This window comes from Tauraco erythrolophus, chromosome 8 (genome assembly GCF_009769465.1).
Source record: "Tauraco erythrolophus isolate bTauEry1 chromosome 8, bTauEry1.pri, whole genome shotgun sequence".
In the NCBI taxonomy this organism is placed as follows: domain Eukaryota; kingdom Metazoa; phylum Chordata; class Aves; order Musophagiformes; family Musophagidae; genus Tauraco; species Tauraco erythrolophus.
Window position 1 is genome coordinate 30,686,980 of NC_141472.1, and position 17,607 is coordinate 30,704,586.

The following is a 17,607-nucleotide window of genomic DNA, read 5'->3' on the forward strand; positions in this document are numbered from 1 at the left end:
GTGGGACATGGAATGTAATGCTTCATTGCCTAACCTGAAAGTTCAAAACGTGGTTTCCTCAGTCCATGAAGAAAACATGTCCAGCATGGTGTGGATATGAGCTCCACACCAGGAAGATGCTAAACTCCAGCCTGTGGAACAGTGTGAGAAATATCTTTCTGTGTGTGTCCTAGTCATTTCTTTCTTCCTTTAAAGAGAGTGAGAAGGCATTGCCCTTCAGGTCGGTGAGCTAGGTGAGCCGTTGTTCTGACCCAATAGAGCCGATCCTTTTTCCTTAGCGAACTCATAACACAGTGCCTTCTGTCTTGCATTTGGCTGTTTCATTTATGTACATTGAGAAAGACCCAAATCACACTGGCTGTGACTATTCAATGCTTTTGGTTGGTTGGAGTGGAGATCACCTGCGTTACAGAACCTTGCTGGGTCTGCAGGTTGGATCTGTCAAAGGACATGGTGGATGGTTGCTTGGTATTCAAAGATTTTGAGGATCACTGAAGGCAGATTTTTCTCCTTACTCAGTCTGAATTTGTTGCTCTGTTTGAAACCCAGAAGCTTTCTGTCTAGTTTAAGGCAGTGATGAGGAAGGAAGAAAAACTGTCAGTCTTGATCAGCTAAGACAAAAATAGGGGAGAGAACAGGAGGCAAATGTGAGATTTGCCTTTTTGTTCCCTTTAACTATGATGGTTTCTGGCCTTTAACAAGTCTTTTTTTTTTTTTTTTTTTTTCCTGCAGTGAAATTTTGGATTGAGTTAAACCCTCCTAGCTCACTACTAAATGCTTTTGTGAGGACTGCAATACTTATTTGGAAACTAAACAGTCCTACTTTGTGCACTGGTGGGAAAGAACTCTGAGATAACCCTCACTGTGTCTTGGTTGATTTGTCACTTATTCAAATCCTTGTAAAATATGCCTGTCAAAGGGTTATTTCTGTGGTATGGATAAACTATTTTTAATCAAATTGCATGCTTTTCTGAAACCTTCTTTGATTCAGCTTACAGGCAAATACCACTCCGAAGTTTTGGCTATAGTTATTGGTTGTGTAGCTGCCCTGATAAAGATGCTGATCTTTCTGCTGTTGTGGCTAGTAAGGCAATTGACTTTCAGATTGTCTCTGCGTGACGAACTGTTGCTTGTGAAATGTTGTGTTGTTGACTCAGATGACTGATGTGGAAGTTCAGTTACCTGTTCTTCTCTGTTAAAGATTTTCTTCTGCCTTTTATTTTGGAGTGTAGAAGGCATGGTGGAAGCAACCTCTTTGTGAGTTGTCGGACACGTACTTTACTTTGGAGCTTTAATGTTTGTGACACAATTTTTCATTATTTTATCATTAAGAAAAAGTCACGAGTTTGGGGTTTAAACCCACCATGCAACTGGTGGGTTTATCTGATATCTTTATCCTTTCTCAGTTTGTCATGTTGATTTGGCAAAAGAAAAATAAACTTGCTGTGGTTCTGCATGTATACAGCATTGTAGTTCTGAAGCCAGAGTGAGTAGCCAGGGGAAAAAGAAAAGAAAAAAAAAAAAGCTTTCTGGTAAGGGAACAAGTACTTTTTAATCTGAAATTGCTGGTTAAGGCAAAACTGAAACATTTTACAAGGATAGATAATTATAAAAAAGATTTTTCAAGTCTGAGATGTGTGGTCGTGCTGAAAGAGCTGAAGACATACCCTAGAAAAGCAAGATACTTCAGAGATTTTTTAGGGCAGTTGCTCAGGAGGTTGGCTGCAGGCAGTGGGAAGAAGGTTAAAGTGCAAAGTCCTGTCCTGTCCTGATACAAGTGGCTTGGATCTTGGTCTTCCGCTTTCCCACCAGGGCCTAAGTATCTAAGCTATCAACTATTTAGGAGGGGATGGATCTTTTATGTGTGACCCCTATTCATTTGTGTATTTTGGAGCACAGCTATCTCTTATGCAGGCAAGCTCTCTAGTCGCTGCTGGGATCTTTGCTGTCCTCTGCTCAGTTCTGCTTTTTTTATCATGCTTCACACCCACTCCACTCAAAACAGGAAGGAAACATGTAAAAGTTTTTGAAGTCTTCATGATTTTTCACAGAATAAGGAAAATCAATCATTTTATATTCAGTTTTGAGAATATCTGTTTTCTTTTACTACTTTAAGGTAATTTAATTTTCTATCTCAATATATTCTCTACTTCAGTTATGAAACCTTCTGTTTGCTTACACCCATGTCAGAGGATGTAGAAATAGTTTGCTGAGTGTGTAATTAAGTGAATCACAGGTCCTGATCCTGCAAAGTACTTAAGAAAGCAACTGGTATCGTTGGATTGGGCTAATAGCATCAGGTGTGCACGTAAGTACTTTGCTGGACTGGAGTTGCAGGATAATCATTACGTCTTAGTTTTGAAAAGTGAAAGTCACATTTCAGCTCGTGCATTTCATTTATCAGCACTTAGCACAGGGTGTAGACTTCAGTTGGTCACAGTTCCTTTTTTGGAGAGTAAGAATCGTTTGTGCTTCCAAATGAAATGTGTAAATCCAATCAAATTAACCTAAATGGAAGATTCAATAGTTTGACAAATCTCTATCTATTCATGTTGTGATTTAAAAAAGAAAAAAGAAAAGAAGCAATGCCAGTGTTTTTGTTATCACTGTGTATTCTCATGTCTTATTATACAGTGAATGTACAAGCTTTGCAGAATAATGCATCAAAATCTTTGTGTATTTACTCTTCTCTTTTCTGCGTTCTTTTTCTCCATAAAGCCTTTTAGTGTAAGCTTTTTTTTTTCTGTTTTACACTGAAATTAATTACTTAATTGCCTCTGTTGGGAGCCTAGTAGCCATGATGCCCAGCAGTTACAATGTTTTTTGAAGTGAAAATGCTGTTCTGAATATTTAAAAAAAAAACCCAACCAACCAAAAAAACCCCAACAAAACAACAAACGTCACAACCCCAAAAAACCACCAACCACCCCTGCCCCCCCAAAAAAAATCAAACAAAAAAACCCACCCACAAAACAACCTTAAAATAAGGAGGAAGTGGAAAATAGACAGAAAGTAAAAGATGTGAGTATTTTGGAATAAGATTGTGTTGTAAAGACATTATTTCATTATTGGATACCGTGAATTTAGTACTCATTTTTCTTTTGTCTGTGATGTGTTGACCTTTCTTTGAAGTATGACACTCCTGCATTTGCACTTTTTGATCTTTTTTAATTTTATTTTCGTTTTGCCTAAAGACCCTGTGTGGACAGTAATGACCGCACGTTTCCGATTGCCTGCTGGCAGAACCTACAATGTACGAGCGTCTGAGCTGGCACGAGACAGGCAGCATACGGAGGTGGTCTGCAACATTCTTCTCCTGGATAACACTGTACAAGCTTTCAGAGTTAATGTAAGTAATCTGCTTACTGCACATCAGTATCACCAGGCTTCCTTTCCTTTGCTGGATTTGTATGGCTAGAGTTTGACTTTCAAAATAGTGTTAAGTACAGACTAGAAGAGGAAGTTGTGTTCAGGTAGGCATGCTTGTGCTTGTGCACATGAAGTCACTGTGAACTTAGTCATTCTGGCATCCTCTATAGTACTAACATGTCTTCATTTCAAAACTGAATGTACAAAGCATAGTTTATTTCTAGTAATTCTCTTCAGGGACTAACGTTGTATAGTGGAAATGGAGGACAGTTTTGCCACCGAGCTGAATAAGAAGCAAGTTTCTGTTTTACTTCGTTCTGGGTTTTGCATTTTGAACGTGAGTAAGGTGTAATGTAAACTCTTCTCAGGACTGTGTAGCTAACTGGGTTCAATCACGTGTGTGGTTATATTTGGTTACAGCTATCATCTTAAAGTATCTCTTTGCTTTTGGCTTTTCTTAGGTTATATTCATGTTCCATGATTTCCCTTACTTAAACTCACCACCTTCTAATGCACTAATGAGGATGGCAGGAAAGAAAATAGGAATCTGGTTGCTGAATGCTGAGGACTGTTACTGGGAAAAGTGAATAACTTTTACATATGAGCCTGGAATTTAAAATAGGTTATTCATCAGATTTTCTAATCTGTAGTCCTTGATAAGGAGTTAAAGTGAAAATGTTTATGATTTTGTGCATATTTTCACACAAGTGTAACCATTTCTTTTGACGTCTTAAGGAAAAAAATCCCACAATCAGGCAAGGACCTCACAAGAAGACATTAAAGCATTTAAAGTGATCTTTGTAAGAAGAACCAGAACTCAACAGGCAAGAAGCTATGAGGTGTCCTGAGGCAGGAGAACTAAACTTTGACTTTATAAGCTATAGAATTGATGATTTAGGTGGAGAAAGGTTGAATAACGTGATGGGAAAAGTTACAAGTGGCACCATTATAAAAAATTTTTCACAAGAAAATTGAACTTCAGTGAATGGAGTGGAGGAGTATCTCGATATCAAATAAAGCTGTGGGAATTCAGCTGGGAAGTGAGGGAGAAACTGAAGCAGTTCTCAAATTTGTGTGAACAAGTTTAATTTGGGGCTATTTGAAAAAGTTCTAATTCTCAGTCACTGAATTCTGACATCCAGTGTTTAGTGAGGATATTGATATGTTTGAGTGTTTTAGGAAAGATTTGTGAGTGATTGAATTTCTCTGTTCTGTAACCAGGTGGTTAAAGCCTGTGCAGCCTGGAGCCGCCTGTCAGAGGAATGAAATCTCTGTTATCTAGCAAAAGCTTGCAAGAGTCTAGTGTTGAGTGGCTTAAGGTTTAGAGATAGACTTGGTGGTTATTTGTTTTAGATTTTTCAATCAAGATAGAAGATTTTAGGATGTTCTCTTAAGGCATTTTTGTAGTTCATTCAGAATGTACTTAACTTTTCAGGACTTCTGAGTATTTAAGGGTGGGAATTTTGAATGATGGAGCTGGGGGAGGGATGAACAAAGACTTTATTTTATTGACATCAGGCCTCATCTCCTTTCTGGGATAATTTCTCCTATGTCCCTTTTACCTTTTTCTCTACAATGTTCCATTGCTTTTCTGTATCTTCTCATTCTTGTGAAGTTTCCCAGACTATACTGCCTGCCAAAAAGCAGCACGTGCAGAATGTAGTTGGACACAAGGCATTAAAAGTGCATGAGAAACTGTAAATGTTGTGTTCTTTGCTTTTAGGTGCATGAGTTTTCCATTAAAATATCTGCATTGCAGTTTTTTGTTTGATTATAAGAGTTGGCTAAAATAAGGAATAATTGTTGTACAATAGGTATGGGAGATTATGCTCCTTTTTGATCTAGGTGTTCAAAAGCTGTATGTTGTTAGGGAATGCTACTGCCTGTCTAGAGTAGAATCACCAGTTATAAATCCTCAAATATCTGTTCTGTCTCTGCCCAGAAAAATTTATATAATATGTTCTCTCCACCTAAATATATAATGTACTAAATATTTCAGTTGCATGGATCACGCTTTACTGCTTATATAGATCAGCATGCAAGTTTGTCTATTAAAATTGAGTTTAGGCAATAAAAAGTTCCTTGATGCTCAACATTGTGATATTGGATCTTAGCCTCAATCTGTTTTTTCAAAAATAGGGAGTAGTAAAGTATTCAATCATAGAAAATGTATACTAACCTACACGGTATACAGGTTTTCAAGGTTTATGGCTGTGTTCTGCTTTATTGTGGTTGACACAATATTTGGCAATAAATATTTATGGAATTGTTTTCAAAATAGGAAGAACGAAGATAACATCAAATAAATTAACAAGTTTTTTTTTCTTCTGGTGATTGCTATAGGTATTCTGTATGCTAATGATTGTAAAGCTTAATCATCTGGAGTATGTAGCACTCTATTAATAAAAAGGTACTCAAATGCTGTTTCTTCTCCAACAGTGAAGGGCTGATCACAGACAGTGTCTCTTGATAATTTATGTGACATGTTCTAAGTTCACGTTTCAACCAGCCTTTTCCATTGATCTGCAAAACAGGCATTCTTTGTGCTAAACTTTGCCTTGTATAGAGCGTAACAAATCAAAGAAAATAATCCCTGTGGATTGTAGCCAGACAAAGGTTATTTTGGTTGCAGGCAGAAGAATCAGTTGAAACTAACCTGTACATATGTTTGAATAGAAGAAATCCTTTCTATAAAATGCTCTTCTTCCAATGTGAAGAGCTCCTACTTTGACCCTGAAAAGCATACTTCATAGAAAGCATAGCTGGAAGAAGTGAGGCAGACTTAATAACATGATCAGGATGATTTGCATTACTGTAATCCTGCTTCTTCAAGTTCAAATTGCTTTAAGTGGTGTTAATTAATTGTTTAAATACCTCAAATTGTGTCTTTTCTGTGGAGGCTGACTTAATTGTATTTCCCTGAAAGTCAGTACATAGCTATGGAGATCACACTAAACTTGAGGGACAGATGTCGAGGTAAATGGAATGAGTTGTCCGAGGTAAATGGAATGAGTTGTCCGGTGAGCAAGGCTAGAAGATTAGCAGTCATGGACAAGTGTTACAGTTTTATGCCTTGTTATCTCAGATTTCCCTTCAAGCTTAATGAATTTACACTCTAATGGAAGTAAAATCTAAAAATCTGTAAAATAACCCAAGCCAAAACAAAAGCCCACACCAATCCCCTGTAACTTCAGAAGTGAAAATTTTCAATAATTTAATCTTTAGTGTTACTTGGTTGCTTCTCTTTTTTTCTTTGACCAAAAAATAATAGCCTGCTTGGAAACTTTTTTAAAACAAGATAACTTTTTCCAAAGCTAAGGGGAGCTGTAGAATGAAAGGAGGTAGCAGTGCAGTGCTGGCTGTTGAGGGATGCACTTGCTTGAGTTGCAACATAAGGAAAGGATTGCAGTGAGCTGCCAGAGGAGAGGTTCCAGTGTTGTCGTTGGTGAAGGAGCAGTGCAGCATCCCACAGACCTGTGAGCAGCAGAGCCATCTGACCCCCACCAGGAAAGTCCAGGACCTGGCATCCCATTCCTCTGTCATCAGAAGTCTGAATTTGTTTGGACTGACACAGCAGCAATATCTCCTGGTGTTTGCTGCAGATGCGTCCAGTCCTGTTGGCCAGCAACAAAAGCAGAACGTCAGAAGGTTGTGGTGGTAGTTGGGAAGCAGGCGTTAAACCTTGTGATTGGGGATGTTTTACTAAATTTTTGAACTTGGGTGTTCGTGAACAGCTAACAATCATTTTACAATTAAAACTTAATGTGTAGATATCTAGTGGTACTAGATGTTAGCCACTAGATGGTAGATACTTCATAAAGTGCAGTTAATGTTAATGTCAAATTTGATCTGAAAGGCCAAAATTTGTTAGACATTTTGCTTCCAGCAATGGCTAATGAGAATTACGCACAACATTCAAATATTCCAATTAAAAAAAAATTTGATATGCTTTGTATCTAACTACTGCACTTTTGTGTTAGATAGTTCCCATTTTTCATATATTTTCCCATTATTCTCTGTTAAAAGAGGAAATATTGATGTTTAACTTTATCTGTAGGAATAAAGCACGTTTCTTTTCATTCTAATCCACGTTTATTGGTTTTGCTTTTTTATTAAAAGAAAAAGGCAAAACCAGAAACTTGTTATCGTGCTTTTTATAATTTATAGCTGCTCTTCAATGGTTATCATAGCATTACAAATATTTTGGACCTTTCACAACAAGCAGGATTGTGACTTTCACCTGCTCTGGCAAGCTGCAACATCATCGTATAAATATCAGAGATGGGTTAACTGAGATCTGGTTTTACTAGATGCTTATCTTTGTTTTGCACTGAGAGTAAGACATTGTGATCAAAACAAATGCTTCATGTTGAAACTAGTCTTCTCTTACCAATTTGCTGCTCTGTTGCTGGAGAAATACCTTCCTTGCGGTCGTGAAATGACGTTCTGCATTACCGAATTCAAACTGATCCGCAAGTTCTAAGATTTTTCGTTAGGACATCTATTCAGATATTTAAGAAACAGTATAAATTCTCAGTTTTAGATTGGAAAACAACTACAAATTGATACTTGCATGTTATTTGAAGAAGTAACATATCAGCCATGGTAAATGTAAACCTAAACTTGGGTTCCAAACATCTCCGATTTTCTGATATTTGCTGTCATAAGTTCTTAGTTTGAGTTATGATTTAAATGTACATGGGGAAAAATGCCAAGAAGCAATTAGTGTTGCTATGTAATTTTAAAATTAGTTTTATTTGCTGAAAAAATTGTACTGATTACTGGTTTGTTTCAAAATATATCAGAAACTCCTAATTTAGTAAAAAAGAAAGTGGCTGGTTTTGGGTTGTACATAAAAATTTCCTTCAGTGTTTATACTGTTGTGTATTTGTTATGTTAACACTTGGGGTGTTTTTTTTTTTTTTTTTGCTTGTTTTAAGTTATTGGGAAGTAAATTTTTCCATAGTGAACTTTTTAACAATGATGCTTCTACTGACTGTTCATTTTGTTAACAGACTTTTTCTCTGTGTTATTATTTAAAAAAATAAGATCTTCTTTCAAAGTAAATATAGAAATTCTTAGATCACTTTAACTTAGCCAAATCTATATGGGACCTGAAATATGTGCTTTATGTAATTCTAACTAAGCAGAGCTGTGTTTATGATTGTCCTGCTGGGATAATTTCAGGCATAATTTTTTGATAACTATTTTCCAAATTTTTTATTTCTAGAAAATGAATTATCAAGCTTCTTGGAGTTTTAGCCCCCAGTAGATGGTTTTGACAGTTTATTCAACTGCGTGTAATTTCAGCTGAACGAGAAGATGAGTTTTGATAGTGTACTCTTAGATGTTAACAAATGTCTGAAAGTGATTTGTAGGTTTTTCTCGTATATGGATATTAATGAAATTCTTGCAACCTTCTTTTGATCTTTTAGTTATATATTTCCATTTTAATGGCTGTAAAAGTACACTTTTGTATAGTCTCTGAGAAGTGAGGTCATCTGGGAGCAGAACAGCAGCTTTTTTGTTTTAAAACTTTAAAAATATCTTGCTGCCTGCAGTAAACAAGGCCAAATGTATCAAATCTGCTGTAGAATCGATACTACTTGGCATGTAGAACACTATTAGAAGCTTGCTTGGTGCCTGAGAAGTAGAAAATCTGGGTGGAAAGTGTTATCAATCATCTCTTTCATAATTTCTTTTGTTTGACAGTTGTTCTTGCAGAATTTTTCCTCATCTTTTGTACTTCAAGAAGCTATGACACTTAAACTTTGTTGGGAAACTCCTTTCAGATGTCACCAAATGTATTTGTTGAGCCCTGTCGTAGTGGCACACTCTACAATTCAGTTGCTGTGTTGGCAGTGTTTTCAGGTTAGGCAAAAAATCGCTAGGTACCAACAACTACAGAATCTTTTTTTATCATTTTGTGGGTAAGATTTGGCCCTGTAGTAGAACTCAAGTTTGTTCAGTTGTCTCTGAAAAGCAGTGTTAATATTATTCAGTTAATTTCAATTAGTTCATATAGAGTGAAGTCGTGTGTTAGAATGCGTTTAAATGACACTTCTCAGTTAGATACTTGGCTGCTTCGGCTGTCTGTGCCGTTTAACTTTGGAAACATTTTCAATATGCTGGTTCATTTAGATTCAGGAATAGGTTTTCAGGTAAAATAGATAAGAATAGAATCATGGAATGGTTTGGATTGGAAGGGACTTCAAAGATCATCTTGTTCCAACCCCCCTACCATGGGCAGGGAAACCCTCCACTAGATCAGGTTGCTCAAAGCCTCATCCAACCTGGCCTTGAACACTTCCAGGGATGGGGCATCTACAACTTCTCTGGGCAACCTGTTCCAGTGCCTCACCACCCTCAGAGTGAGGAATTTCTTCCTTATATCTAACCAAAATCTGCCCTCTTTCAGTTTAAAGCCATTGCCCCTTGTCCTATCACTACACGCCCTTGTCAAAAGTCCCTCTCCAGCTTTCTTGTAGGTCCCCTTAAGTACTGCAAGGCTGCTCTAAGGTCTCCTCAGAGCTTTCTCTTCTCCAGGCTGAACAACCCCGACTCTCTCAGCCTGTCTTCATAGGAGAGGTGCTCCAGCCCTTGGATCATCTTCGTGGCCCTCCTCTGGACCTGCTTTAACAGGTCCCTGTCCTTCATAACTTGTACAGACCTGTACTTTTAAATTCAGTGACCCAAACAAGGCTACAAAGTTCTTTGTCAAATCCTAGCCTTTTTACTTTTCTTTTTTTTTCCAGTACTCCTTTTAAATATCAAATTTAGCTAATGAATGGCTTTCAGGAATAATCATGTAGCTAGCTGAGGAGTGAGAAATTCTTAACTGTCAGACAATGACAAAGAGGAAAAATAATAATTCCTTACATATGTTTTAAAAAGAGAGATGAAGCTCGTTTAAAAATAGTGCTCCTAGGATATGCTTCTTGACATTTAAAATTTAGGCAGCTAGAGAACATCTGAAAGAATATGTATGTGCTCTGCCTGCCTGAAGTCTGTGTGTCCAATTATATATTTGTTCATTAAACAATACATGTATTTTTGCTCTCTGCAGAAACATGATCAGGGACAAGTTCTATTGGATGTAGTCTTCAAGCATCTCGATTTGACAGAGAGAGATTACTTTGGTTTACAGTTGGCTGATGAATCTACTGATAACCCTGTAAGTTGGCTCTGTTTTATAAATACAGTTTTATAGATCATAGTCACGTTGGTCACTGTGCTCTGTGTCATTGTAAAGAGAAGCCATTGCAATATTGTGTCATCTTCTCCGACTGTGTTGTTTCAGTGGGTCAGTATCACCTTGTAGTTACAATAAAACTAAATATTGATAGCTACAAGTTTAGAGTTAAATGTTGAGATCTGTGCTTATGAAATAATGCCTTAAAAGGATATTGCTTGGTTTATTGTATCTGTTTACTAGACTGCATGATCGTTGTCAGTTGGCATAAATAGTAAGTCTTTTTTCTTTCTTTTTTCTTTTTTTCTTTTATTTTTCTTCAAGAGAACTTACAAAAAAATGAGGTGTTTTTAGATTGTCCTATGTGGTGTTTTTGTTTCTAGCCCAGATGCCTGGTAGGTTTTTAATAGTGCCTCGTATAGTACAGTATATGACAAGGGCTGTCAGCTCATCACCTTAACAAAAAAAGGAAGGGACTCCTGAGAAAATGCATGTTTATAATGGTTTATGTGCTTTAATTGAAAGGAAATTCCAGAGGACTGAAACTTTGTAAATCACTTTATAATTCATCAGTAGACCCAGCTGTAGTGTTCGGTGCCTATAATACTTATAGTGGTACTGCTGAACACGATTGCTGGAAGAAAACTTCTTACACTTTCTTTTACAGGTATCACACACTCCATACTTGTTTTAAAGTGCAATTTGACAAAGTATTATTCCTTAAAATACTGTTCTTTACCTAATTCCCATTATATGCCTGTCACAGTGATGGGGTCTAAATTTATCTCCCAGTTTGTGTGTCAAAAGTTATTTTTGTTCACAAAATGTGCAGGAAGTGATCCACAGAGATAAGTGACACTGTAGAGTGCTAATCATTCAGTAACCAAGGCGAATTTCAGAAGGTAGTGCGACTTTCTTTGGTAAGTGCAGATTTGGTCTACTGTTGTTTTGCCATCAAGAGTGACTTATAAATAGAAGGAATACTTTTCTTATCTTACTAAAAGGTTGGGTTTTTTCTTTTTACTTTAAGTGTCTTTTTTTAATGTAGAAGAGGAAGAAAGAAGTCACAATACAGCCATGATTTTCTTCTGCCTGAATAGTGAACTACTTTCACATTTCTTTCTTCTCTAGGCCAAATTATTCTTAATTATATTCTTTTTCTAGATTCTGGTAACATTAAGATTATTAATATGAATAAGTCTTTATAGCATAGTTGTAGATATTTAACAAAGTTTTCTTCTGTAACTTTGTGGATAGTTCTGTTAAGACATTAGCAAGCTGGCCTCATTTAATATTTTTATTCTAAGCTTTGTTTCCAGGCTGAAAAGACATAGACATGCTGTAAAAAAGGCTGAGTTGTTTTTCAGCTTTGTTTGAGAAGTATTTAATTGAATATCACTCAATATTTTACTCAACATTCAGAAATTTGTAGTGTTTTTCATTCTCGTTTGTCAGGCTTTCAGTCCTGGTTTCAACTGGGACAGAGTTAGTTTTCTTTTTAGCAGCTAGAATAGCGCTGTGTTTTGGGTTTAGTCTGGGATTTGTTATGAGAAGAATGTTGATAGCACACTGATGTTTATAGTTGGTGCTGAGACATCAGGGACCTTTCAGCTTCCCATGTTTTGCCAATGTGCAGAAGCGCAACAGGCTGGGGGGAGCGTGACCGGAACAAAGGGTCCACAACTCCCCTTATGTTTCGAATTTAGATTTAGGATTGAGGGCTAAATTGCCCAGTGGAATATTCCATATCATGTACTGTCATGCCCAGTATACAGATGAGGGTTGACTGGGAAGTTCGATCACTCGCAGACCCTTGGAGTTCTGTCTTTCTCTCTCTATTTGGCTTTTCACTCTTCAGAGATTGCGGTTTCAGGACTTAATCTGTTTCAGGATTGCTCACTGGGGCAGGACGGGCATTGGTCACCAGGTGGTGAGCAATTATACTGTGGATCACTTCTTTGTATATACTATTATTATTTTATATATTGCCATATATTATTATTGTTACTTTTAATTTAATTTTAGTTATTTTATTGTTCTTATCTCAACCTATGAGTCTCCTTCCCTTTTCCTCTTTAATTCTCTTCCCTATTCCCTGGGGGTGGGGGAGGGTGAGTGAGCAGCTGCACGATGTTTACTTGCCAGCCAGGTTAAACAACACTTTCCAAAGCTTAGACCTCTAAGCTTGCTTTTTTTTTAGTTTATCTATCTGGAACCAGATGAACACAACACTGTAATAGAAGGATCTGGTTAAGAGTCCGAAAGAAGAACGACTTGACAGCTATTTGATATAAGCACATGCTTTAAAGGTTTAGTATTCTTTGACTTCTAAGTAGTTTGGGTTTTCAGCACGTATCTAGTTGCCATGAAAACAATGTGTCAGAGCTAAATAGAAATGTTGCCAATATTAGTCAGGTAAGCTTGAAGAATTTATGTGTTTGACTAATTTCAGGTTTTGAGATCAGTTTATTTTTATACTCTGTTCACTGGATGAAGAAACTAGATTGGATTGACAAATACTCTAGTTACAAAATAACAGCAGAATATTACTAAAATATAGCTAATATGGCAGGAGATAAAGGTGATGGGGAAAAGGGGATTCTGCTAATTGAGTGCAAAACCTCTATCGTTGTGCCTAAATGTGGATTTCATAAACTGCACAGGCTATATGTTTTTGTATAATATTAATGTTACAGTAAAAGTCATTGCAAGAAAGCACGGATGCCGTGTGCAGCGGGAGTGGTGTATTTGGTTAGGGTTGGGCTGTGGATGGTCGGAGCAACGCTGAGAAGGGGTATTGGTGCACAGTGGGAGCTGGGGTGCAGCCAATATTGTCAATGTGAGTGCTGGAGCACCCTTGGCAGGAGGGAGTGAGACAAGGGTCACGACTGGGGGAGGAGAAAATACAGAAATGACTCTCTAAGGGACTGGGGTACAAACTTCATGGATCCCCAAATCTACCTGCCTCTCAGACTTACTGGGATGTGAATGGAATAACACGTCTTGCTAGCAACACCTTGATTCACAAAGTTCTGGTATTTTTTGTCTCAATCCTGTCAGCTTCAGCTTCTTTACAATATTAAGTGGTTTAACCCTCTGCAGTTTCCCAGAAAGAAAATCACCTTTGCTTTTGGATCTGATGATATCACTTGAAAGCATGGACATTGCCTGTTAAATATGGTTAAAAAAAAAAAGTTACTTTTCTGTGGTTTGAATTACGCTAGTACATACCGAGTTGATCTTTACAACCAGAAGTAAATGTAAATGCAAGCTCTTCTGCTAGGTATTTCAATTCCAGGTTTTCTAGATTAACTGTAATCTCAAACAGTACTTCCCACCCCCCAGAAAAATAATCTGAGGATTATCAGTCAGATCTGTGCGCTTGTCAGATATATTGGATCATAACCCCTTGCTTAAAGATACTGAAGTATCTTTCGCCATGTTTTGAAAAATTTTTATGTAAAATTCATGTGTATCTCTGGCTGGAGTGTCTTTTCTGAAGACTTTACATTTAGTCTTAAAAATGAATTCATCCTGTGTGAGGTTTTTTTTAAATAATCACACTTTTTAAGCTATATCAAACAGTCTCTTTAATTTCTCTTAAATCATCTGCTGCAAGGATACAGCATTTGGATGTAGCCATGATTGTTTATTATTCCCAGTGAATAAAATGACTCAAAACTCACTTCAGATCCAGAGTGTGTGTCAGGTATCTCTCGTACCGCTCAGTGTTTGCCTCCTCCTCCCTCACATGAAAAAAAATACAAAGCCTTGTGATAAATGTGAGGTAGTTACATGCTGTACAGGGTTAGGTCTCTGTCACTTCATAGGAACTGTGGCTATATGGCTGTCTCCTGAGGCTTGTGGGCTTGCATTGCAAGGCAGGATGAGGAATTGAACAGTATTTATAACAAAGATGGACTTATGAGTTAACTGGACTGCATTGGTGTTGTGGTTTAGCCCAGCTGGCAGCTCAGCTGCCACGCGGCTGCTTGCTTGCTCCTTCCCCTTCAGTGGGAAGAAAAAGGTGAAACTCGTGAGTTGGGGTAAGGACAATTTAATAGGATAGCACAAAAAGAGAAGGGATAATAACAACAGTAATACTAATGAAAGAACGATATGAAGCAAGCCATACAGTTGCTCACCACCGTAACTGGATGTCCAGCCCGCTCCCCATCTGCGATGCCCCTCCTCCAGCTAGCTCCCCCAGTATATATACTGAGCATGACTTCACAGGGTATTGAACATCCCTCTGGCTAGTTTAGGTCAGCTGTCCTGGTTGTATCACCTTCCAGCTTCCTGTGAAAATTAACTCTATCCCAGCCAAACTCAGAACGGTTGCAGTCTGCTGGGTTGCTGGTGAGGAGTGGTTTAAACAACTTGTAGGGCTTTCCAGAGAACCATACTTCTCCCTGAAGTTTGCAGCATTGGTTTTTATAAAGATCTGTCTGTACTTCCCCACAGCAGTGTTCTCCTGTAGAGATGATCAAGATTGGGCACTGTTTGGTAAAATTGTTCTGTAGTCCTTAACTACTGTAGGCTGAGTGCTGAGCCTCTGGTTTCCAAGATCCCAATTAGCAATTTACCAGAGATGACACTCAGGCTGACAATTTGAAGAGAATCTATGAGCCAGTGAGATCACTCCCTGGATGTGTCAGACCTGCAAAAAGCAGAGACAAAAGTACTGGAACTAGTTTAAGCAAATTAACTTCTAAGTTGGGTAAATTAACCTGCTTATAGCTCTTTACTGCCACAGTTAGTTGGCCTTAGATAATGAGTTTAAAGAGTAGCTGAAGTTTGTTGAACACACCATAATTGAGTTCTAACCCCTCTCAGGCTCACGTGGCAGTCATAAAACCAAGTTATAGTTGCATTAGCACTGTAAAAGAGAGATGTCTGGACAATAGAAGTTCATCTCAAGGAAAGAAGAACAGTAGCAACTGTCGATGATAATGTTCGTGTCTTTTCAGAATCAGCAGCAAGACTTGATACGCCAGTAAGACATTTTTGTAAAAGACCAAGTGAAAAGTAATAGAAAAGCAACAGCTTCTTGATGTATAAGGCTATAATTTGTACTTTTTTCTTTCTCTAAAGTTGGTGTTATAATTTGTCTCTTTCCAGAGATGGTTGGATCCAAACAAACCTATCAGGAAACAATTAAAAAGTGAGTACATGTATGTATTTGATCAATTCATGTATCATTATTATGCTGTTTTTCAAGGGTACCCTGATTAATTAGAAATAATTTTTCTTAACCGTAGGAGGATCTCCTCACAGTTTGAATTTCAGAGTTAAGTTTTTTGTAAGTGACCCAAACAAGCTCCAAGAAGAATATACAAGGTGGGTCTAGTTCATTTATCAATAAGATATTTTTCTAGAAGGCTTATGTTTAAGGGATAATTATAATTCATTTTTTTACAATATAACATGGAAGTTTTCTTTTAAGTCATTTTTGTTGTATGTGCAAGCTTCTAATTTTTGCCTAATAATTACAGATATGAACTATACAGTTGCATCAAATCAATGTAACAAAAAGCTTCTGTGAATAAATTTACAAATTTATATGCAAAGTGAAGTAACCACATGAAGAAAATAGTACCAAGTAGAAACAGAAAAGGGAAAATAGAGAGGAAAAACTTAACCCCACTATTTACCAATGAGTACAAATTTAATTTTATCCTTACTCGTGTTCTCCTTTGTGGTTAAAAAATTCCTGAGCTTTCTGCAATTTTTTTTCTTGACCACCTCCCCCACCCCTCCCATTTTCTGCTTGGCACTAATAAAATTAATCTCTGTTTGTATGGTTGTAGTCCTAGCTTGAAGTATGTAAGCTTATTTTGATAGCAAAGCGTTGAAGTCTGTTGAAGAAAATGCTTAGTGTGAATCAAGACAGGCAGCTGGTGAGTTGCAATTAGTCCCTGAAGAAACGCTCAAATTTTCAGTCGTATTAATTAGTTCTGGTCCTCTACGTAAGTAGCATGATTTGACAGATTGGAATTTTTGGATGTCAGCCGTTCTGAAAACAGGTCAGCCTCATTCAAAAAAACAATATCTAAATTATTAATGATAGCTTTAGAAACTTAAATACCAAAACTGTGAAAATTTGAGTCCACTTTTGTTTATAATTTCTTTTGATTTGTCATATTTTTCACAAAATTTTACACACATCTATGCAGACAGAATTTACTAAAATGAGTCCCAGAGATCCTCCATTAGGTTTTGTTTTACTGAAATATTTACTCTAGGAAAATTTAGCAATTTACTATACCAGAAAACATGAAAAATGTGTTATTTGAAAAGGACAATGTGTAATATTCCTAAGGAGATGGAAAAAAACAGTAAATGTTGATTAATATGAAGTGAACAGTAAAGAAGAGAGAGAACTGTTTACTGTAAACGTTGTGCTGTAAATGCAAAGCTATAAACACAGCATCCGTTCAGATGGGAAATAACGTATGATTGCTGTATCTAGGTCAGCTCTGCCTTTTTTGCTAATAGGCCTAATTGCCCCTGAGAAAACTCATTTGTATTTGGAATTATTATAAAGAGAGAGTTATTATCCGTGAGGTTTTGTAGAGCGAAGTTAGAATGCCATGTCACAAATGTGAGGTCCTTTCACGTGATCAGTATTTGGCCCTTAGAAAAGAAAAGAAAGTGCAAAGTTGTGATGATTCCAGCTCAAGCTGAGACTTTTCAAGGATGCTCAGTTTTTATAAGTTTAATGGAAACAGAGGAATGAGTTGACGTATAAGGCAGCGTGAATAAACGTCAGGGAAATGTTCGGTGCAACTCGTGTCTTATTAGACCTCTGCGAGCTCTGGGGAGGGAAGCGCGTTCTGAATGCCCCCGGTCAAGAAAGGTCAGTGGGAGCTCAGCTTGTGTTGGAGAGTTTAGCTCTAGGAACTGTTCCTGGTAAGAAAGGAAGCTTCATTATTTCTGCTCGTGGCAGAAAGACTTGCTTATTAATGTTGACTCCAGTTAACAATAATTCTATCTTATTGTTTTCTAGCTATATATAGGTATATATATGTGTGTATATATATATA

At 37.2% G+C, this 17,607-nt stretch overlaps 1 protein-coding gene across 1 annotated transcript in view; it reads left to right on the forward strand.

Moving 5' to 3' along the window:
• The window catches only part of PTPN4 (protein tyrosine phosphatase non-receptor type 4), a 125,230-nt gene that overhangs the window by 45,104 nt on the left and 62,519 nt on the right, over window positions 1-17,607 (forward strand). The window contains exons 2-5 of the mRNA XM_086615921.1: window positions 3,195-3,349; window positions 10,436-10,543; window positions 15,683-15,725; window positions 15,823-15,901. Of these exons, the coding sequence (XP_086472047.1) occupies window positions 3,212-3,349; window positions 10,436-10,543; window positions 15,683-15,725; window positions 15,823-15,901 (368 nt within the window). The 5' untranslated portion in view covers window positions 3,195-3,211. The remainder of the gene's footprint in view (window positions 1-3,194; window positions 3,350-10,435; window positions 10,544-15,682; window positions 15,726-15,822; window positions 15,902-17,607) is intronic.